The sequence below is a fragment of the Carcharhinus amblyrhynchos genome, chromosome 31 (assembly GCF_965287045.1).
Source record: "Carcharhinus amblyrhynchos chromosome 31, sCarAmb.v2.hapA, whole genome shotgun sequence".
NCBI lineage: Eukaryota > Metazoa > Chordata > Chondrichthyes > Carcharhiniformes > Carcharhinidae > Carcharhinus > Carcharhinus amblyrhynchos.
In genome coordinates this window covers 7,750,320-7,765,857 of record NC_137354.1, presented here as the reverse complement: position 1 = coordinate 7,765,857, position 15,538 = coordinate 7,750,320, and the positions used below count along the sequence as shown (strand labels likewise).

The 15,538-nt window shown below is 46.1% G+C and overlaps 1 protein-coding gene across 8 annotated transcripts in view; it reads left to right on the top strand.

Moving 5' to 3' along the window:
• The window catches only part of LOC145360525 (PH and SEC7 domain-containing protein 1-like), a 184,143-nt gene that overhangs the window by 94,390 nt on the left and 74,215 nt on the right, over positions 1 to 15,538 (top strand). For 6 of the 8 annotated variants that reach the window (XM_080215789.1, XM_080215782.1, XM_080215785.1 and 3 more), the window contains one exon: positions 3,945 to 3,998. The exons of 1 other annotated variant lie outside the window; for it this stretch is intronic. In XM_080215789.1, the coding sequence (XP_080071915.1) occupies positions 3,945 to 3,998 (54 nt within the window). Of the gene's footprint in view, positions 1 to 3,523; positions 3,708 to 3,944; positions 3,999 to 15,538 lie in introns of those variants that run through there. One more of the 8 variants, XM_080215790.1, reaches the window with a different exon arrangement.

The following is a 15,538-nucleotide window of genomic DNA, read 5'->3' as shown; positions in this document are numbered from 1 at the left end:
GCTTTGATTCAGCAATCCAGAGGGCTGTGTGGGTGGCTGGGTAGTTGGGGGGGGCGGAGGGGGGAGGGGGCTTGGGCCTGTGGATGGGTGGGTGGGGGGGGGTGGGAAGCTGGAGAGAGCAGCCATGGGATCTGCAGCTGCTGAGGTGCTGGGTGATGCAGTCGGGAGCCTGTGCTGCCTGCAGCTTCGGGGGGGTTCTGGGCCCTCACAGCACACGGCAGAGCTGTGAGTATCAATGGAACTTTTTTTTTTCCCTCTCTCTTGCTATTTGTTAACTCTTTCAAGCTCCGCAGACATGCATGCAGGTGCGTTCTCCCATTCCATCAACCCTTTTGAAATAAGCCTTCCACTTATCCACTGCCCCTCCCATGCCCCATGTATCAGTGGGCAGCACCCTCACCCCTTGTCATTTTATTTAATTCATTCGTGGGACACAGATGTTGCTGGCTGGCCAGCATTTATTGCCCATCTCTAGTTGACCGAGGGCAGTTGAGAATCACCCACATTGCTGTGGCTCTGGAATCACATGTAGGCCAGGCCAGGTAAGGACAGCAGATTTCCTTCCCTCAAGGACATTAGTGAACCAGATGGGATTTTCTGACAATTGACAATGTGGATTCTTCAATAAAAAAATGAATTCAAATTCCACCATGGTAGGATTCGAACCTGGGGCCCCAGAATGTTAGCTGGGTTTACTGGATTAATAGTCTAGCACTAATACCACTAGGCCATCACCTCACTGTAATCCACAGTTGGGACCCTCAGTGAACCATCTGAGTATTTGATTTGATTTACTATTGCCACATATATTGGTATACAGTGAAAAGTATTGTTTCTTGCGTGCTATACAGACAAAGCATACTGTTCATAGAGCAGGAAAGGAAACAGTGCAGAATGTAGTGTTACAGTCATACCTAGGGCGTAGAGAAAGATCAACTTAATGCAAGGTAGGTCCATTCGAAAGTCTGACAGCAGCAGGGAAGAAGCTGTTTTTGAGTTGGTTGGTACGTGACCTCAGACTTTTGTATCTTTTTCCCGACGGAAGAAGGTGGAATAGAGAATGTCCGGGGTGCGTGCGGTCCTTAATTATGCCGGCTACTTTTCTGAGGCAGTGGGAACTATAAATCGAGTCAATGGATGGGAGGTTGTTTTGCGTAATAGATTGGGCTACATTCACAACCCTTTGTAGTTTCTTGTGGTCTTGGGCAGAGCAGGAACCCATACCAAACTGTGATACAACCGGAGAGAATGCTTTCTATGGTGCATCGGTGACAGTTGTAGCCAACATGCCAAATTTCCTTAGCCTGCTGAGAAAGTAGAGTACCAACTCACTTGGCTGATTCCTGGGATGACGGGGTTATCTTAAGAGGAAAGGCTGAGCAGGTTGGTTGGGCCATTGAATATTTTTATAGCGGATTTAGAATTTTGATTGTCAGTAGAGTCAAAGGTCATGGGAGGGCAGTGCCCAGGAAAGTGGAAGCGAGGCCACTGTCAGATCAACCACGATCTTACCAAATGGTAGAACTAGCTCGACGGGCCGAATGGCTGATCACTGCTTCTAATTCTCATGTTCTAATGCTGACTCACCGGTGTTGGCTGGTTAGAAGTGCGTTAGGTGCGATGTGGGCCCAAGTCTTAAATTCTTGAGGAGGTACTTAAAGAACAGCTTAAGAATGATCTCAAATTGCTGGATCAACCATTGTCAGGAAATGGATTAATTTGGGATTCACTCTTTCTGGGATCTTACCATGTATAGAAAAATGAAATCAATGCCTTAACATTCTTTTGAGAAATAATTTACTGACAAAGACTTTATGATGATTCAGAGACCTGCCTTGGGTCCTGTAGCAATGTCACTTTCCTATTAGCGCCACAAGTAGGTTTACATTAACACTGCAATGAAGTTACTGTGAAAATCCCCTCGTCGCTACACTCCTGTTTGGGTACACTGAGGGAAAAGTTAGCATGGCTAATGCATCTAGTCTTTTGGATTGTGGGAGGAAACCAGAGCACCCGGAGGAAAACCGCACAGACACAGAGAGAACAGTGACCCAAGCCAGGAATCGAACCTGGATCCCTGGCACTGTGAGGCAGCAGGGCTAACCACTGTGCCACCATACCAACCACTTGCTTGCTGTTTAATTGGATTCATGTTGTTACCATATTGTTCATCATTACCATGGTTTAGATTTCTCAATTATGGTATGTTTTTCCATAGTCATACTTGTACATTTGCAAAACCCCTGGCTGTGTAATCTCATATTCCTTCCTGATGAAATTATATTGTCTTCTATTGAGTTGACAGTAACAGACCAACTGGCCTACACTGGTGTCTGTAAAGAACTCTGCACACATGTCAAACATTAATAATCCTAAAACAATTATGGATGAAATTCTTGCAAAGGTTTCTCCTAATCATCTGCTGTAACTTTGGGTAAAGATGCCCTTAAGGCTTCTTTTCCTGTGGTCTGTGTCAAGATTATAGCAGGAGAGTTTGGAGAACTCCTCATGCAATTTTGCTGGCACTTGGGACTGCTCATTTGAGGGCTCTAGTACAGAATGTAATGGGCTGAATGGCCTCCTCCTGTGCTGGATGATTCCAGATGTACAGCTGTTTATTGGAGGTTTGATGGATTGGGAGGGGGGAGTATTTCATGTCATTCAGGGCCCCGGCTGTTGTCAGTGTTGGTAGATCCATCATGCATCAAGAATACTAAGACAATGGCGTCTCAGCCATTGTTTGCAAAATGTCACTCAGAGGGTTGGGTCCGTGTTATCTGGTGGGGATGTGTACAGTCCATCAGGAAATGCTTTCTGCACAAATGATGGAATGAGACAGGGAAGCCCTTTGAACTTTTGAAACAAAGATCTAGGTTTACTGAAATAATGGCATTGTTTTTCTTTTGAATGGTTGACACTTTCTTTCAGACACTGGGATCAGGGGTCACCATGGGCATGTGAATATTTAAACGCAGCCCTTGAGTGTAGGTCTATACATGGAAAGGAATTCCCAGGAATGTGTCAACATTTACAGAGGACCATGGGGGTGTGCCAATATTTGCAGAGGATCTTGGGAATGTGTCAATATTTGCAGAGGATCTTGGGAATATGTCAATATTTGCAGAGGATCTTGGGAATGTGTCAATATTTGCAGAGGATCTTGGGAATATGTCAATATTTGCAGAGGATCTTGGGAATGTGTCAATATTTGCAGAGGATCTTGGGAATATGTCAATATTTGCAGAGGATCTTGGGAATGTGTCAGTATTTGCAGAGGATCTTGGGAACGTGTCAATATTTGCAGACCGTTCCCCACACTGGAAAGTTTGAAGATCCCAAGTTTGAGCCAGCTGTGGAGGGAACATTTGCGGGTACAGGTGCCATCCTTTTGTCCATCTGCCCCTCCCACGCCATCCACCCATCCACTTCCCCCACCATTCCCCCCGCCCTCCCACTAAAATGGAGTTAACGATAAGATACCACGATTGGAGAACTGTGTGCTGGTGTCCAGAGTGGCGACAGAAGGGGATGCCAAGCATGGACTTGGGGGTAAGGAGGGCCCTCGGAGGAAAAGGTTGGCACATGTCGAGGGCATGGACCCGAGGAGAAGACCTCGGTGTTGCCCAGCTGTGAGGGAATAGACAAAGAGAACTGAGGTGGGACCACCGATGCATCAGACAACCATCAGGAGGAGGTGCCGGGGTTGGGTAAGGGATTGAATTACTTTGTCATCCATCATATGCATGCTACATTGTCTGTAAAAATTCATGTACCATATACATTTCAGCATGACTTTGCTGTCTCCATCCTAACCTGCATCTCGTCATTGACTCAATGACAGCCTTAAGCTGCAGTGACCTAATTGTGGTTGACATTTTCTGCTGGGTAAATCACTCAGCACGCTCCCCGTTCTGCACTCACCCATACCTGTTCCTTACTTTCAGATGTTGCTGGTCCGTTGCGAGAGAGGGGAGAGGAGGCAGCAGGTGTGATGCCAGGTGAGAACTGTACTCGAAGCCCGCTGACGCAAGAATGACGGGAGAATCAACAGTGAGGGAGAGAGACTTGGCAATTCTTCCGGGAACACTGCACAAATAAAACGACCAAGGAGTTGGTCTTGAAGTGTGGATTGAGGTCAGGTGTCCAGACTGCAGTGAAGCAGGTGCAGCTGTCCCTGTAGACTGGCCTGGACCCCATCCATAAGGTGATGGGAGGTAGGATTCTACCCCCTGAAGAACCATCTTGAGCAAGTGCGTAGTCAGGACTGAGTGCTTAACTTGCGACTCCTCAGTTAACCTTCGAAGCCACACTCAGCCTCACCTTGTGACAACTCATCATGTAAAGAAACAAATCGTGACTTGGACGCCAGTTGAGTCCCATAAGGAGCAGGAGCAGTTGGCCATTTGGCCCCTTGCTCCTGCTCTGCCACTCAATCAGATCATGGCTGATCTGACACTGGCCTTAACTCCACTTTCCTGCCTGTCCCCCAGAAACATTAACTCCTCAGTCAATCCAAAATCTATCTAACTCAGCCTTGGATTAGTGACTCACCACTGCTCTCAATCCTAACAATTTCCGAAGATTAATGAATCTCTGAAAGAAGATACCACTCCTTATGTCCATCTTTAACGGGAGACATCAAAATCTGACCCAGTGGTGATCACCTCCAGACACGCTGTTGTCTGATATGGTCTCATATGGCCCTGGGTGCAAGCTCATGGTAAGACCTAATGGAGATTTGGTTATTTTTCTGGTGCAGATAACATTGAGTGTTTCTCAAAGCTTGAGTGATCATATCTGCTGGATTTCTGAGAGGAACAGACACCTTGATTTGATTTGTTATTGTCCCGTGTATTTGGGATACAGGGAAAAGTATTGTTTCTTGTACACGAGACAAAATGTACTGTTCATAGAGTACAAAGGAAAGGAGAGGGTTCAGGATCTACCTTTCAGTTACAGATAGGGTGAAGAGAAAGATCAGCTTAATATGTGCTAGGTCTATTGAAAAGTCTGATGGCAGCAGGGAAGAAGCTGTTCTTGAATTTGTTGATTTGATTTGATTTAATTTTGATTTGATTTATTACTGTCACGTGTATTAACATGCAGTGAAAGGTATTGTTTTGTGTGCTATATAGCCAAAGCATACCGTTCATAGAGAAGGAAAGGAGAGGGTGCAGAATGTAGTGTTGCAGTCATAGCTAGGGTGTAGAGAAAGATCAACTTAATGCAAGATAGGTCCATTCAAAAGTCTGACAGCAGCAGGGAAGAAGCTGTTCTTGAGTCGCTTGGTACGTGACCTCAGACTTCTGCATCTTTTTACTGAAGGAAGAAGGTGGAAGAGAGAATGTCCAGGGTGTGTGGGGTCCTTAATTATGCTGGTTGCTTTGCCAAGGCAGCTGGAACTGTAGACAGAGTCAATGGATGGGAGGATGGTTTGCGTGATGGATTGGGCTACATTCACAACATTTTTTTAGTTCCTTGCGGTCTTGGGCAGAGCAAGAGCGATAGCAAGCTGTGATACAACCAGAAAGAATGCTTTCTATGGTGCATCTGTAAAAGTTGATGAGAGTCGTAGATATGTGATCTCAGACTTTTGTATCTTTTTCCCGATGGGAGAAGGTGAGAGAGAGTATATCTGGGGTGTGGGCGGTCCTTGATTATACTGGCTGCTTTTCCGAGGCAGTGGGAAGTGTAGACGGAGTCAGTGGATGGGATGCTGGTTTGCGTGATGGACTGGCTTCGTTCACAACCCTTTGTAGTTGGTCTTGGTCGGAGCAGGAGCCACACCAAGCTGTGATACATCCGGAAAGGATGCTTTCCATGGTGCACCTGTAAAAATTGTAAAACTTTTAAGGGGATCAGAAGCATTTTAACTTCTTCTTGGTTTCGTTTTACCACCAAGAAAACATAGGCCTGCAAGTTTTGTGGCGTTCCCCCTGCCAATGTTACACTGTCGAATTAACAGAGTTTAAGTCTGGCATCTAGTGAAATAATTCAACGCAGTAGCACCAGCTCCAAGGAATTCCAGGTTCTTACTGAGTTGAGAAACAGTCCTCCAGTAATGTGTGCGGAGTAGCCCAGGGGTATTGGCTTTTCTTGCTTTCATTGTCGTCCACTGTGTAGGAAGTGTTTTCTGAGGTTTCTCAGTGATCTGATGAAATGCTATGAAAAATATTGCCTCGGGTATCAGAGTTGCTCTGAGGTGACCATGCCCCCAGGCGGACAGGAAGAGCTGGTTGGTGGGCAGAAATGACGTCTGATCTTGTTGGACTGCACTTGAGTGGTGCTAGTGAGCTGCCTACCGAGGGGAGGGTGGGAACTCTTCCACACAACCTGGCCTGGCCTAAAATAACCCCGGAGTGAAAATTAGATCCAAGGGTGATACAGTGTTAATTTGCCCCAGTGTCTGAAATGGCCTACATTTGCCCCAGTGACTGATGCAGTGGGGGGGCAATGGCCCAGTGGTATTATTGCTAGACTATTAATCCAGAAACTCAGCTAATGTTCTGGAGAGCCGGATTTGAATCCCGCCACAGCAGATGGTGGAATTTGAATTCAATTAAAAATACCTGGTATTAAGAATCTACGGATGACCATGAAAGCATTGTCGGAAAAACCCATCTCGTTCACTAATGTTCTTTAGAGAAGGAAATCTGCCGTCCTTACCTGGTCTGGCCTATGTGTGACTCCAGAGCCACAGTCATTGACTCTCAACTGCCCTCTGAACAAGGGCAACTGGGGATGGGCAATAAATGCCGGCCAGTCAGTGGCACCCATGTCCCACAATTGAACGTAAAAAGAAATTGCCTCGGTTGTGACAGGGTATGACCTCTACCATCTAGAAGGAATGTTGAATTGTCCCTTAGTGTCACAAGATGCATAGGTTGGATGGTTTAACCAACGTAAATCCATCAGTCATAGTGACAGTGCGGGCAAGAGAGCCAGGGTACGATACTCTGTCAGAGGTTCGGTGCAGCCTTGATGGGCTGAATGGCCTCCTTCTGCACCAAAGTGATTCTATGATTCGAATGGACTCCAGTTTCAAATGAGATGAGAATGCTGGTTTTGTTACTGATGTTTGGTGTAAGATTTGGTAGTTGGAGTATTTATCTATTGTTAGACCTGGAGAACCTGACACACAATGTTAACATCATTGATCCGCAGAAAATTAAGTGGATTTCTCCTGCTATAATGTCAGGGAACCTACTGGCTGGACAAGACGCAACAAGATGTAAACCTGCCCTTCCCTGTCTAAATGGGGTGAACCCACATCTTCAGAGAATCATAGAATCCCCACAGTGCAGAAGGAGGCTTTTCACCCCATTGAGTCTGCATTGACTCTCTGACAGAGTATCTTACCCAGATCCTCACCCCCACTCTATCCCTGTAACCCCACACATTTCCCATAGCTAATGGGGCCCTAAGGTGCAATTTATCATGGCCAATCCACCTAACCTGCACATCTTTGGACGCTAAGGAAAAATTTAGCACGGCTGATCCACCTAACCTGTGCATCTTTGGAGTGTGGAAGAAAACCCATGCAGACATGGGGAGAACATACAAACTCCACACAGTCGCCTGAGGCTGGAATTGAGCCTAGGTCCCTGAAGCTGTGAGGCAGAAGTGCTAATCACTGTGCTGCCATGCTAATCACAGTGCCAATGTGCCACATGTCTTGCTTGTCTCTCAAGAATTGGCATGGCAACACTAACCTAACTTTAATGGCTCTCCCATTGGTGACTATGCTGGCAGCTGTCCAGCCTCTGAATGTGACTTTCTCTCCCTAACCTCCTGTGCCTCTGTCCTCTGCTAAAACACACCTTAAGATCTACCTCTTTGACCAAGCTTTTGGTCAACTGTTTTGAAATGTCCTTCTATGTCTTGATGTTAATGATTTTCATGAATAACTTCCATGTTCTGAGCAGTGGATTGTTCTGCTTTATTTTAAGGTGCTGTGTGAAAGCACATTATTGCTACTGGTGTTGACTTTACTGTACACTGGAATGCACCTGATGTGAGATACTTTTGTAGTGATTAGATCTCAGTGGCAGTCAATTTTGTTTAAAGAAAGGCAGGTCCAACACAAGTTGGAAGAACAGCTCCTCATTTACCAATTGGGTACTTATAACCCACTGGACTCAATACAGAGTTCAACAATTTCAGGTCACAAACTTTATCCTATTTTGTATTTTCCCCATAGTGCCTATCTGTATCTTGTTCTCATACTTAGCTTTCAGAGAGCTCTGACCTTTATCCTGCTATTGACACATTCTGCTATTTTGCTTTCAGACAGTGCTGACCTTTATTATGCTATTAACACATACTCTGGACTAAAGCATTTTTTTCTTTACTATTACCATTCCCACTCTCTTTGCTTTTTGCTCTTGTTGTCTTTGTAATTTAATCTTCCCTGCCCTCTAACCTATCCCTCACATGCTTTGCCCCACTTTTTGCACTCACTGACCTTCCCCTCTTTCTCAACAGCCTGACATGTTTCTGCCTCAGTTTCAACGAAGAATCATATTGGACTCAAAACGTTAACTCTGTTTCTCTCTCCACAGGTGCTGCCAGGGCCGCTGCGATTTTCCAGCATTTTGTGTTTTTGCTTGCATTTATATAGCACCTTTCACAATCTCAGAGTTCCCCCAACAGCCAATTAAGGATCTTTTTTTCTGGATTGGAGTCATTGTGTAGTGAAAAAACTGCAGTAGATGATGTGGCACCTTATGTCTGTCACATCTCTTTGGGGGAGCGTTAAATTAGTCCCTCTCTTTCCCTATAGCTCTGAAAGTGTTTTCCCCTTCAGCTCAATATCTAATCCCTCTTTGAAAGTTCCTATTAAATCTGCTTTTTGTTTCATTTGTTTGTGGGACACGGGCATTGCTGGCTGGCCAGCGTTTATTGTCCATCTATAGTTACCCTTGTGGAGGGCAGTTGAGAGTCAACCACATTGCCGTGGCTCTGGAGTCACATGTAGGTCAGACCAGGTAAGGGTGGCAGATTTCCTTCCCAAAAGGACATTAGTGACCCAGCTTCGACCATCCATAACAGTACATCCTAGATCCCAAGAACTTGTCACGTTAAAAAATCTTCTCATTCCCCCTCTGGCCTTGTTGCTTATTTCCTGAACTCTGTGTCCTCTGGTTACACTGACCCTCAGGTATGGATAGAGTAACATGATGGACATAGCACGGAGTAAGTTGTAGTCACCAGGCCTGGACTCATATGAGTTCAAATGAGAGACAAGTTGAAATGGCTGCAGGGGAATTTAAATTCAATTGGCCAAAATAAATCTAAAATTAAAAAAGTAACTATGATCATAAAATTACTGAATTGTCACAAACCCATCTGGTTCACTAATGTTCTTTAGGGAAGGAAATCTGCCATCCTTACCTGGTCTGGCCTACATATGACTCCAGAGCCACAGCAATGTGGTTGACTCTCAACTGCCCCTATGAAGCAGGAAGCTCCTATGGTGTAGTGGTGTTGTCACTGTGCTATCCATTCGGAGACCCAGGGTAATTCTCTGGGGACCCGAGTTCGAATCCCACCACGGCAGATGGTGAAATTTGAATCCATGAAATATCTGGAATTACTGATGGTCATGAAACGATCGTCGTAAAATACCATTTAGTGCACTAATTGCCTTTAGAGAAGGAAACCTGAGTGCAATGTTGCAGAACTGACCTAACCGAAGGTCTATCAACATTTGGCATGAGGTAAAAATCCTGTCTTAAATTGTGACTGACTGTATATTTCAAAAGGTTCTGATGTTTGAACACAAGAGCATCATCTGTTAAGATAGTAACATTTGAACAGCGGTGTTGTGTTGTTGATGCCATCATTCATTGCTGTTAGAATGGGAGGCACCTCTCTTTCTCCGGCACTCAAAGGTTTTAGATTAAGAAGTGACCTCCATAGCCAGGTCATTACTGCGGACCCCCATCCAGGGGGGAAGGGCAGTCTGTGACCGTGGCTTTAGCCAGGCAGGCAGGGACCTTGCCACACTGCCTGGATTCCTTCAGTGTGGCTGGGTCAAAATCTCGGAGCTCCCTCCCTAACAGCACGGTGGATGTTCCTACGCCACATAGACTGCAGCAGTACTAGAAGGTGCCTCACCACCGCTTTCACAAGGGCAATGAGGGCCAGGCAACAAATGTTGGCCTAGCCAGTGACACCCACATTTAAAAAAAAACTCAGGATTGCCAATTCTGCTAGGATGCATTCCTGGAGACTTAGCTTCTCCCCTCCAATAATCCAACCCAAACATGCATCCCTTTCCCCCGCCCCACCAAATCTCGATTCCCATAGCATGGTGGCACAGTGGTTAGCACTGCTGCTTCACATCGCCAGGGACCTGGATTTGATTCCTGGCTTGGGTCACTGTCTGTGCAGAGTTTGCACGTTCTCCCTGTGTCTGTGTGGCTTTCCTCCGGGTGCTCCGCTTTCCTCCCACAGTTTGAAAGATGCCCTGGTTAGGAGTATTGGCTATGCTAAATTTTCCCTCAGTGTACCCAAACAGGTGCCGGAGTGTGGCAACTGGGGGAATTTTACAGTAACTTCATTGAAGAATCATAGAATCTATAGTGCAGAAGGAGGCCATTTGGACAATTGAGCCTGCACTGACAACAATCTCACACAGGCCCTATCCCTGTAACCCCACATATTTACCCTCCTAGTCCCCCTGACACGAAGGAGCAATTTATCATGGCCAATCCACCTAACCTGCACATCCGTGGGAGGAAACCGGAGGACCCGGAGGAAACCCATGTGGAGATGGGGAGAACATGCAGACAGTGGACCTAAGGCTGGAATCGAACCTGGGTCCCTGGCGCCATGAGGCAGCAGTGCTAAAGCACCGTGCTGCCCCACAACTAAGCCAACTTGTGACGCAAATAAATCTTTAATTTACGCAAACCTAAACTTTAAGTTGATAAACGAAAGTGTTAAAAACACAATTAAAATGGACACTTTTTTTTGACGCTTTTATGACTTTTCTCCTGGGTTGTCCAGGGGATTAATTTTTAATTCCCAGCGTCTCCAGGATAATCCCGGAGGGTTGGCAACATTGCTCATTGGAAGCATTGGACGGTTACAGACAGCATGGGAGGAGGCCCTTTGGCCCATTGAGTCAGTGTTGGCTCCCTGCAAAGACTCATCGCACTCCCTCTCCTCACCCACCTCCGCACTCTTTCCAGGAAGCCCCGCACCGCTACAGTGCTGTCTGTTCAGCTGCTCACTCACAGTTTGCATTGTAACCTGCTCTCGGCCACCCTCCCAGACAGTGCATTCCAGATCGCAACCACTCGCTGCGCAAAAAAACCCTTTCTATTCCCCTGGGGTCACCACTGGTTGTTTTGCTTTAAATCAGAGTTCCCTGGTTTGCAACTCCAGTAGTAAATACTCTGTTGTGGAGAGGATGGTGGTGGGATGCGGGTGCCTCATGGACCTGCCAAACAATTTGTGCAGTTTCATAAACTTCAAGTGTTTGGCTTGGTTACCTACTGGTTGAGAGAGAGAAGGAAGGTTGTGGCTGTTTAATCATTAATAGACTTGATTGTATCGACTGTGAAACTGCGCGGGTAATGCTGAGAGGAGCAAGCAGTTTCTCACAGTGAGAAACAGGAACTAATTCCAATCTCCTCCCCCTGTGAGCGTTGGCCAAATAGCGCTCCCGGAATGTGATTCTCCTGGACAGCGAAAAGAGACTGCAAGCTCATTTATTCCACGGCAACTTTGTTGATGCTTCACGTCGGCAGGTAGCTTGGTAAATGCAGATGACCCGGGTTCATTGCTCTGCGGTGTGTTAATGGGTGGAGCCAGCCACCTCTGTGCTAAGCGTTACTTATTGACATGTGCCAGGGGCTTTATCAGTGCGGAGGTGAGCAGAAAGGTTTGTCGGATGCTTCTGTGACTCAGCTGTACGTTCTCTTTGTTTCTCATACCGATATCTCTCACTCACTGTCCAGCAAAGAGGTTTTGGCAGATGAAGTCATCAGTAAGTATCACCTTGAGTGTTACCCCAAGTTAGAATAACTCAATATGGCTTTTAACTCTTGTTGTACCTGTGTCTATATCCAGTGTTAAGGTCTTATTTATCAATATTTAAGGGCCAATGATCACGAACATTCTAAAGCAGCAGAGTGGTTAGCATTGCTACCTCACGGTGCCAGGGACCCAGGTTCAATTCCGGCCTTGGGTCACTGTCTGTTTGGAGTTTGCACATTCTCCCTGTGTCTGCATGGGTTTCCTCCCACAAAGATGTGCGAGTTTGGTGGGTTAGCCATGCTAAATTGCCCTCTAGTATCAGGGAGGGTAGCTGGATAGATATGGGGATAGGACCCAGGTGGGATTGTTATTGGTGCAGGCTCAATGCACTGAATGGCCCCCTTCTGCACTGTAGGGATTCTATGATTCTGACAGTAGAGTTAAGAAGGGGAATGTATTTGAACAAGATCATTGCTGGGAAGAGAGGGGAGTCACCCCATGACTGAGTTGATCTGATGAAGTGTGGGAAATGATACAGAAATGAGTGGCACAGTGATTAGCACTGTGACTTCACAGCGCCAGGGGCCCGGGGTCAGTTCTGGCCTTGGGTGACTGTGTGGAGTTTGCACGTTCTCCCCATATCTGCATGGGTTTGGTCCGGATGCTCCAGTTTCCTTGCACAGTCAAAGGTGTTTCGGTTAGGTGGATTGGCCATACTAAATTGTCCCTTAGTGTCCAAAAATGTACAGGTTAGGTGGATTAGCCTTGGGAAATGTGTGGGGTTACGGGGATAAGACAAGGAGGAGGGCCTGAATAAGATACTCTGTCAGAGAGTCAGTGTGGACTCAATGGGTCAAATGGCCTCTTCTGTACTGTAGAGATTCTATGATTCCAATGAATGGAATGGAATTCTCATGAATGAATTGTGTCCATTATGGGTATAAGGGGTTGGGGGATGGTGTTTTGCTGAGATGGATAGTGAGTGTTGGAAAGGAGATTGGGACACGGCTGGAGTGCTTGGGGAAAACTGAATGGCCCCTCCAGTATTCAGGAGCTGTCAGTGGTTCTTTAAGAATAATTTCTTCAATAATTGGGATTTTGTATGAAAAGTAGGCATCAGAACTCCTTAGATACTGTTACCAGGGATAATGTGTCATCTTTCGGATTTACCTTTTTAATTCTTTCGTGGGTTGTGGGCGTTGCTGGCTGGGCCATCGTTTCAATTATCCATCCCTAATTGTCCTTGAGAAGATGGTGTTGAGCTGCCTTCTTGAACCACTGCAGCCCTTGAGGTGTAGATACTGTTTGGGAGTTCCAGGAATTTGACCCAGCGACGGGGAAGGAACGGCAATATATTTCCCAGTCAGGATGGTGAGTGGCTTGGAGGGGAACTTGCAGGTGGTGGCGTTCCCTGTGTATCTGCTGCCCTTGTCTTTCTAGGTGGTAGAGGTGGCGGTTTTGAAAGGCGTTGTCGAAGGAGCCTTGGTGAGTTGCTGCAGTGCATCTTGTGAATAGTTCACACGGCTGGGTCGATGGTGCAGGGAGTAGATGTTGGAGCTGGATGGGGTGGGATCCTTTGTCCAGGATGGTGTTGAGCTTCTTGAGTGTTAATGGAGCTAAAATCTGTCATCTTGCAAATCTCAGTAACTCAATTCTGATGCGTTAGGCATGGCTCAGAATTGGAAAGCTCTGGGTCCAAGACCCGCCTAGCAATGTGAGAGCATAATCGTGGCTGAAACTTTGGTGCGGTGTTGAGGGAGTGCTGCACTATCAGAGGTGCTGAGATGTTAAACCAAAGTGGTACCTTCTATCTCAGGTAGGCTACCATGGCACGATTCACAAATTGGAAAGTTCTTTCAATGTCCTTGCCAACATTAATGCCTCAACATCATTAAAACAGTCATAGGCCGGTATATTACGACCTCGCTCAGGCGAGCCTCGTAAAATCCCACCTGAGGCCAGCGGAGAATTCCGTTTTGGTTTCTTCGGAATTGGGGCAGGCGTGGTGGTAAAATCATGGCCCTAATGTCTGTCGCAGCTTGCTGTGTGCAAATTGGGTGTCACGTTATGTTACGACTGCACTTCAAAAGATTTAGTTAGTTAAACATCCTGAGAATGTGAAAGACGTTATCAAAGTAGGAATTTCACTTTATTTCATTGACATTCTCCAATTAAATAGATGCTGAAGGAGGAAATGAAAATTTGATATACTGGGTGCATGTATACTTGCCTAGTGTACATTTAGTACTTTCACATGCCTTTTAAGACAATGCATGACACATTGGAATCCATATATATCAGATTCTTTACACCACACTATCTTCTTAATCACTTTCAGTCACTTTCAGTGAGATTACTCATTGGATTTATTGATCAAGATTTTAAAATCAATCCAGAAGTGACACATCAGGAGATTGCTCATGAGCTTTGTACCTTCTCTATAAAAACCACAGGTGAACGCTTCCAAACAAAACCCTGTTAATAATTCGACATTTACTCTCCACCGGAATACTTGTTCTGATGCCGTGGTTGGAATTTTATCAGCATGGCATGGTGGCACAGCAGGTAGCACTGCTGCCTCGCAGCGCCAGGGACCTGGGTTCGATTCCCGGCTTGGGTCACTGTCTGTGTGGAGACTGCACGTTCTCCCTGTGTCTGCGTGGGTTTCCTCCAGGTGCTCTGCTTTTCTCCCACAGTTCACAGATGTGCTGGTTAAGTGCATTGTCCGTGCTAAATTCTCCCTTAGGGTACCCGAACAGGCGCCAGAGTGTGGCGATTAGGGGATTTTCACAGTAACTTCATTGCAGTGTTAATGTGAGCCTACTTGTGACACTAATAAATAAACACAAAAGGAGGGAAGAATTCCCATTGCTGAGATCAAAAGCGGGAGTTGACCCCAACTCCAGGGGGAGGGGAGGGGTTAGCTGAGCCTGGGTTGGCATTTTACCAACAGTGGGCATTTAGCCGTCCACCACAGGGAGCTGACTATTTAGCTGAGGGTGGAGGTCTGTTCCCAGAGCTTCTCATTGGAGGCTATGCGCCTATGTCCGCGGCCTTCAAAGTAACCCATTGTGTGAGATGCTTCTAGGAGATGTTTCAAAGTCTTGTATACCTCTTCAATCGCACCCCAGTAATCGGTTCCCCGACACAACTCTTTAATAACCTTCTCACCTTGCACTCATACCAACAGAATACTAATTGTAAAGCAAACAACAATTTATACCGCATGAGTGGAGAGTGATTGGCAAAGTGACTCTGATTGATAGAGGTGAGAATGCACCAGGGTACGGTTAACTGCCAAGCTTTTGTCAGCAATACTCTGCTTCTTTGATAATCAGTGGCCAACCCTCTATTGTCTGCGAAGACACATTTGATTTGACTTATTATTGTCACATTGTACTGAGATGCAATGAAAAGCATTTTTCCTGTGCTATCTAAGCAAAACATACTGTTCATAAAGTACATAGGGGCAAAGGAAAAGAAGAGGGTGCAGAATTATATTGTCGCAGTTACAGGTAGGGTGACGAGAATGACCTGACAGTTCATCCTT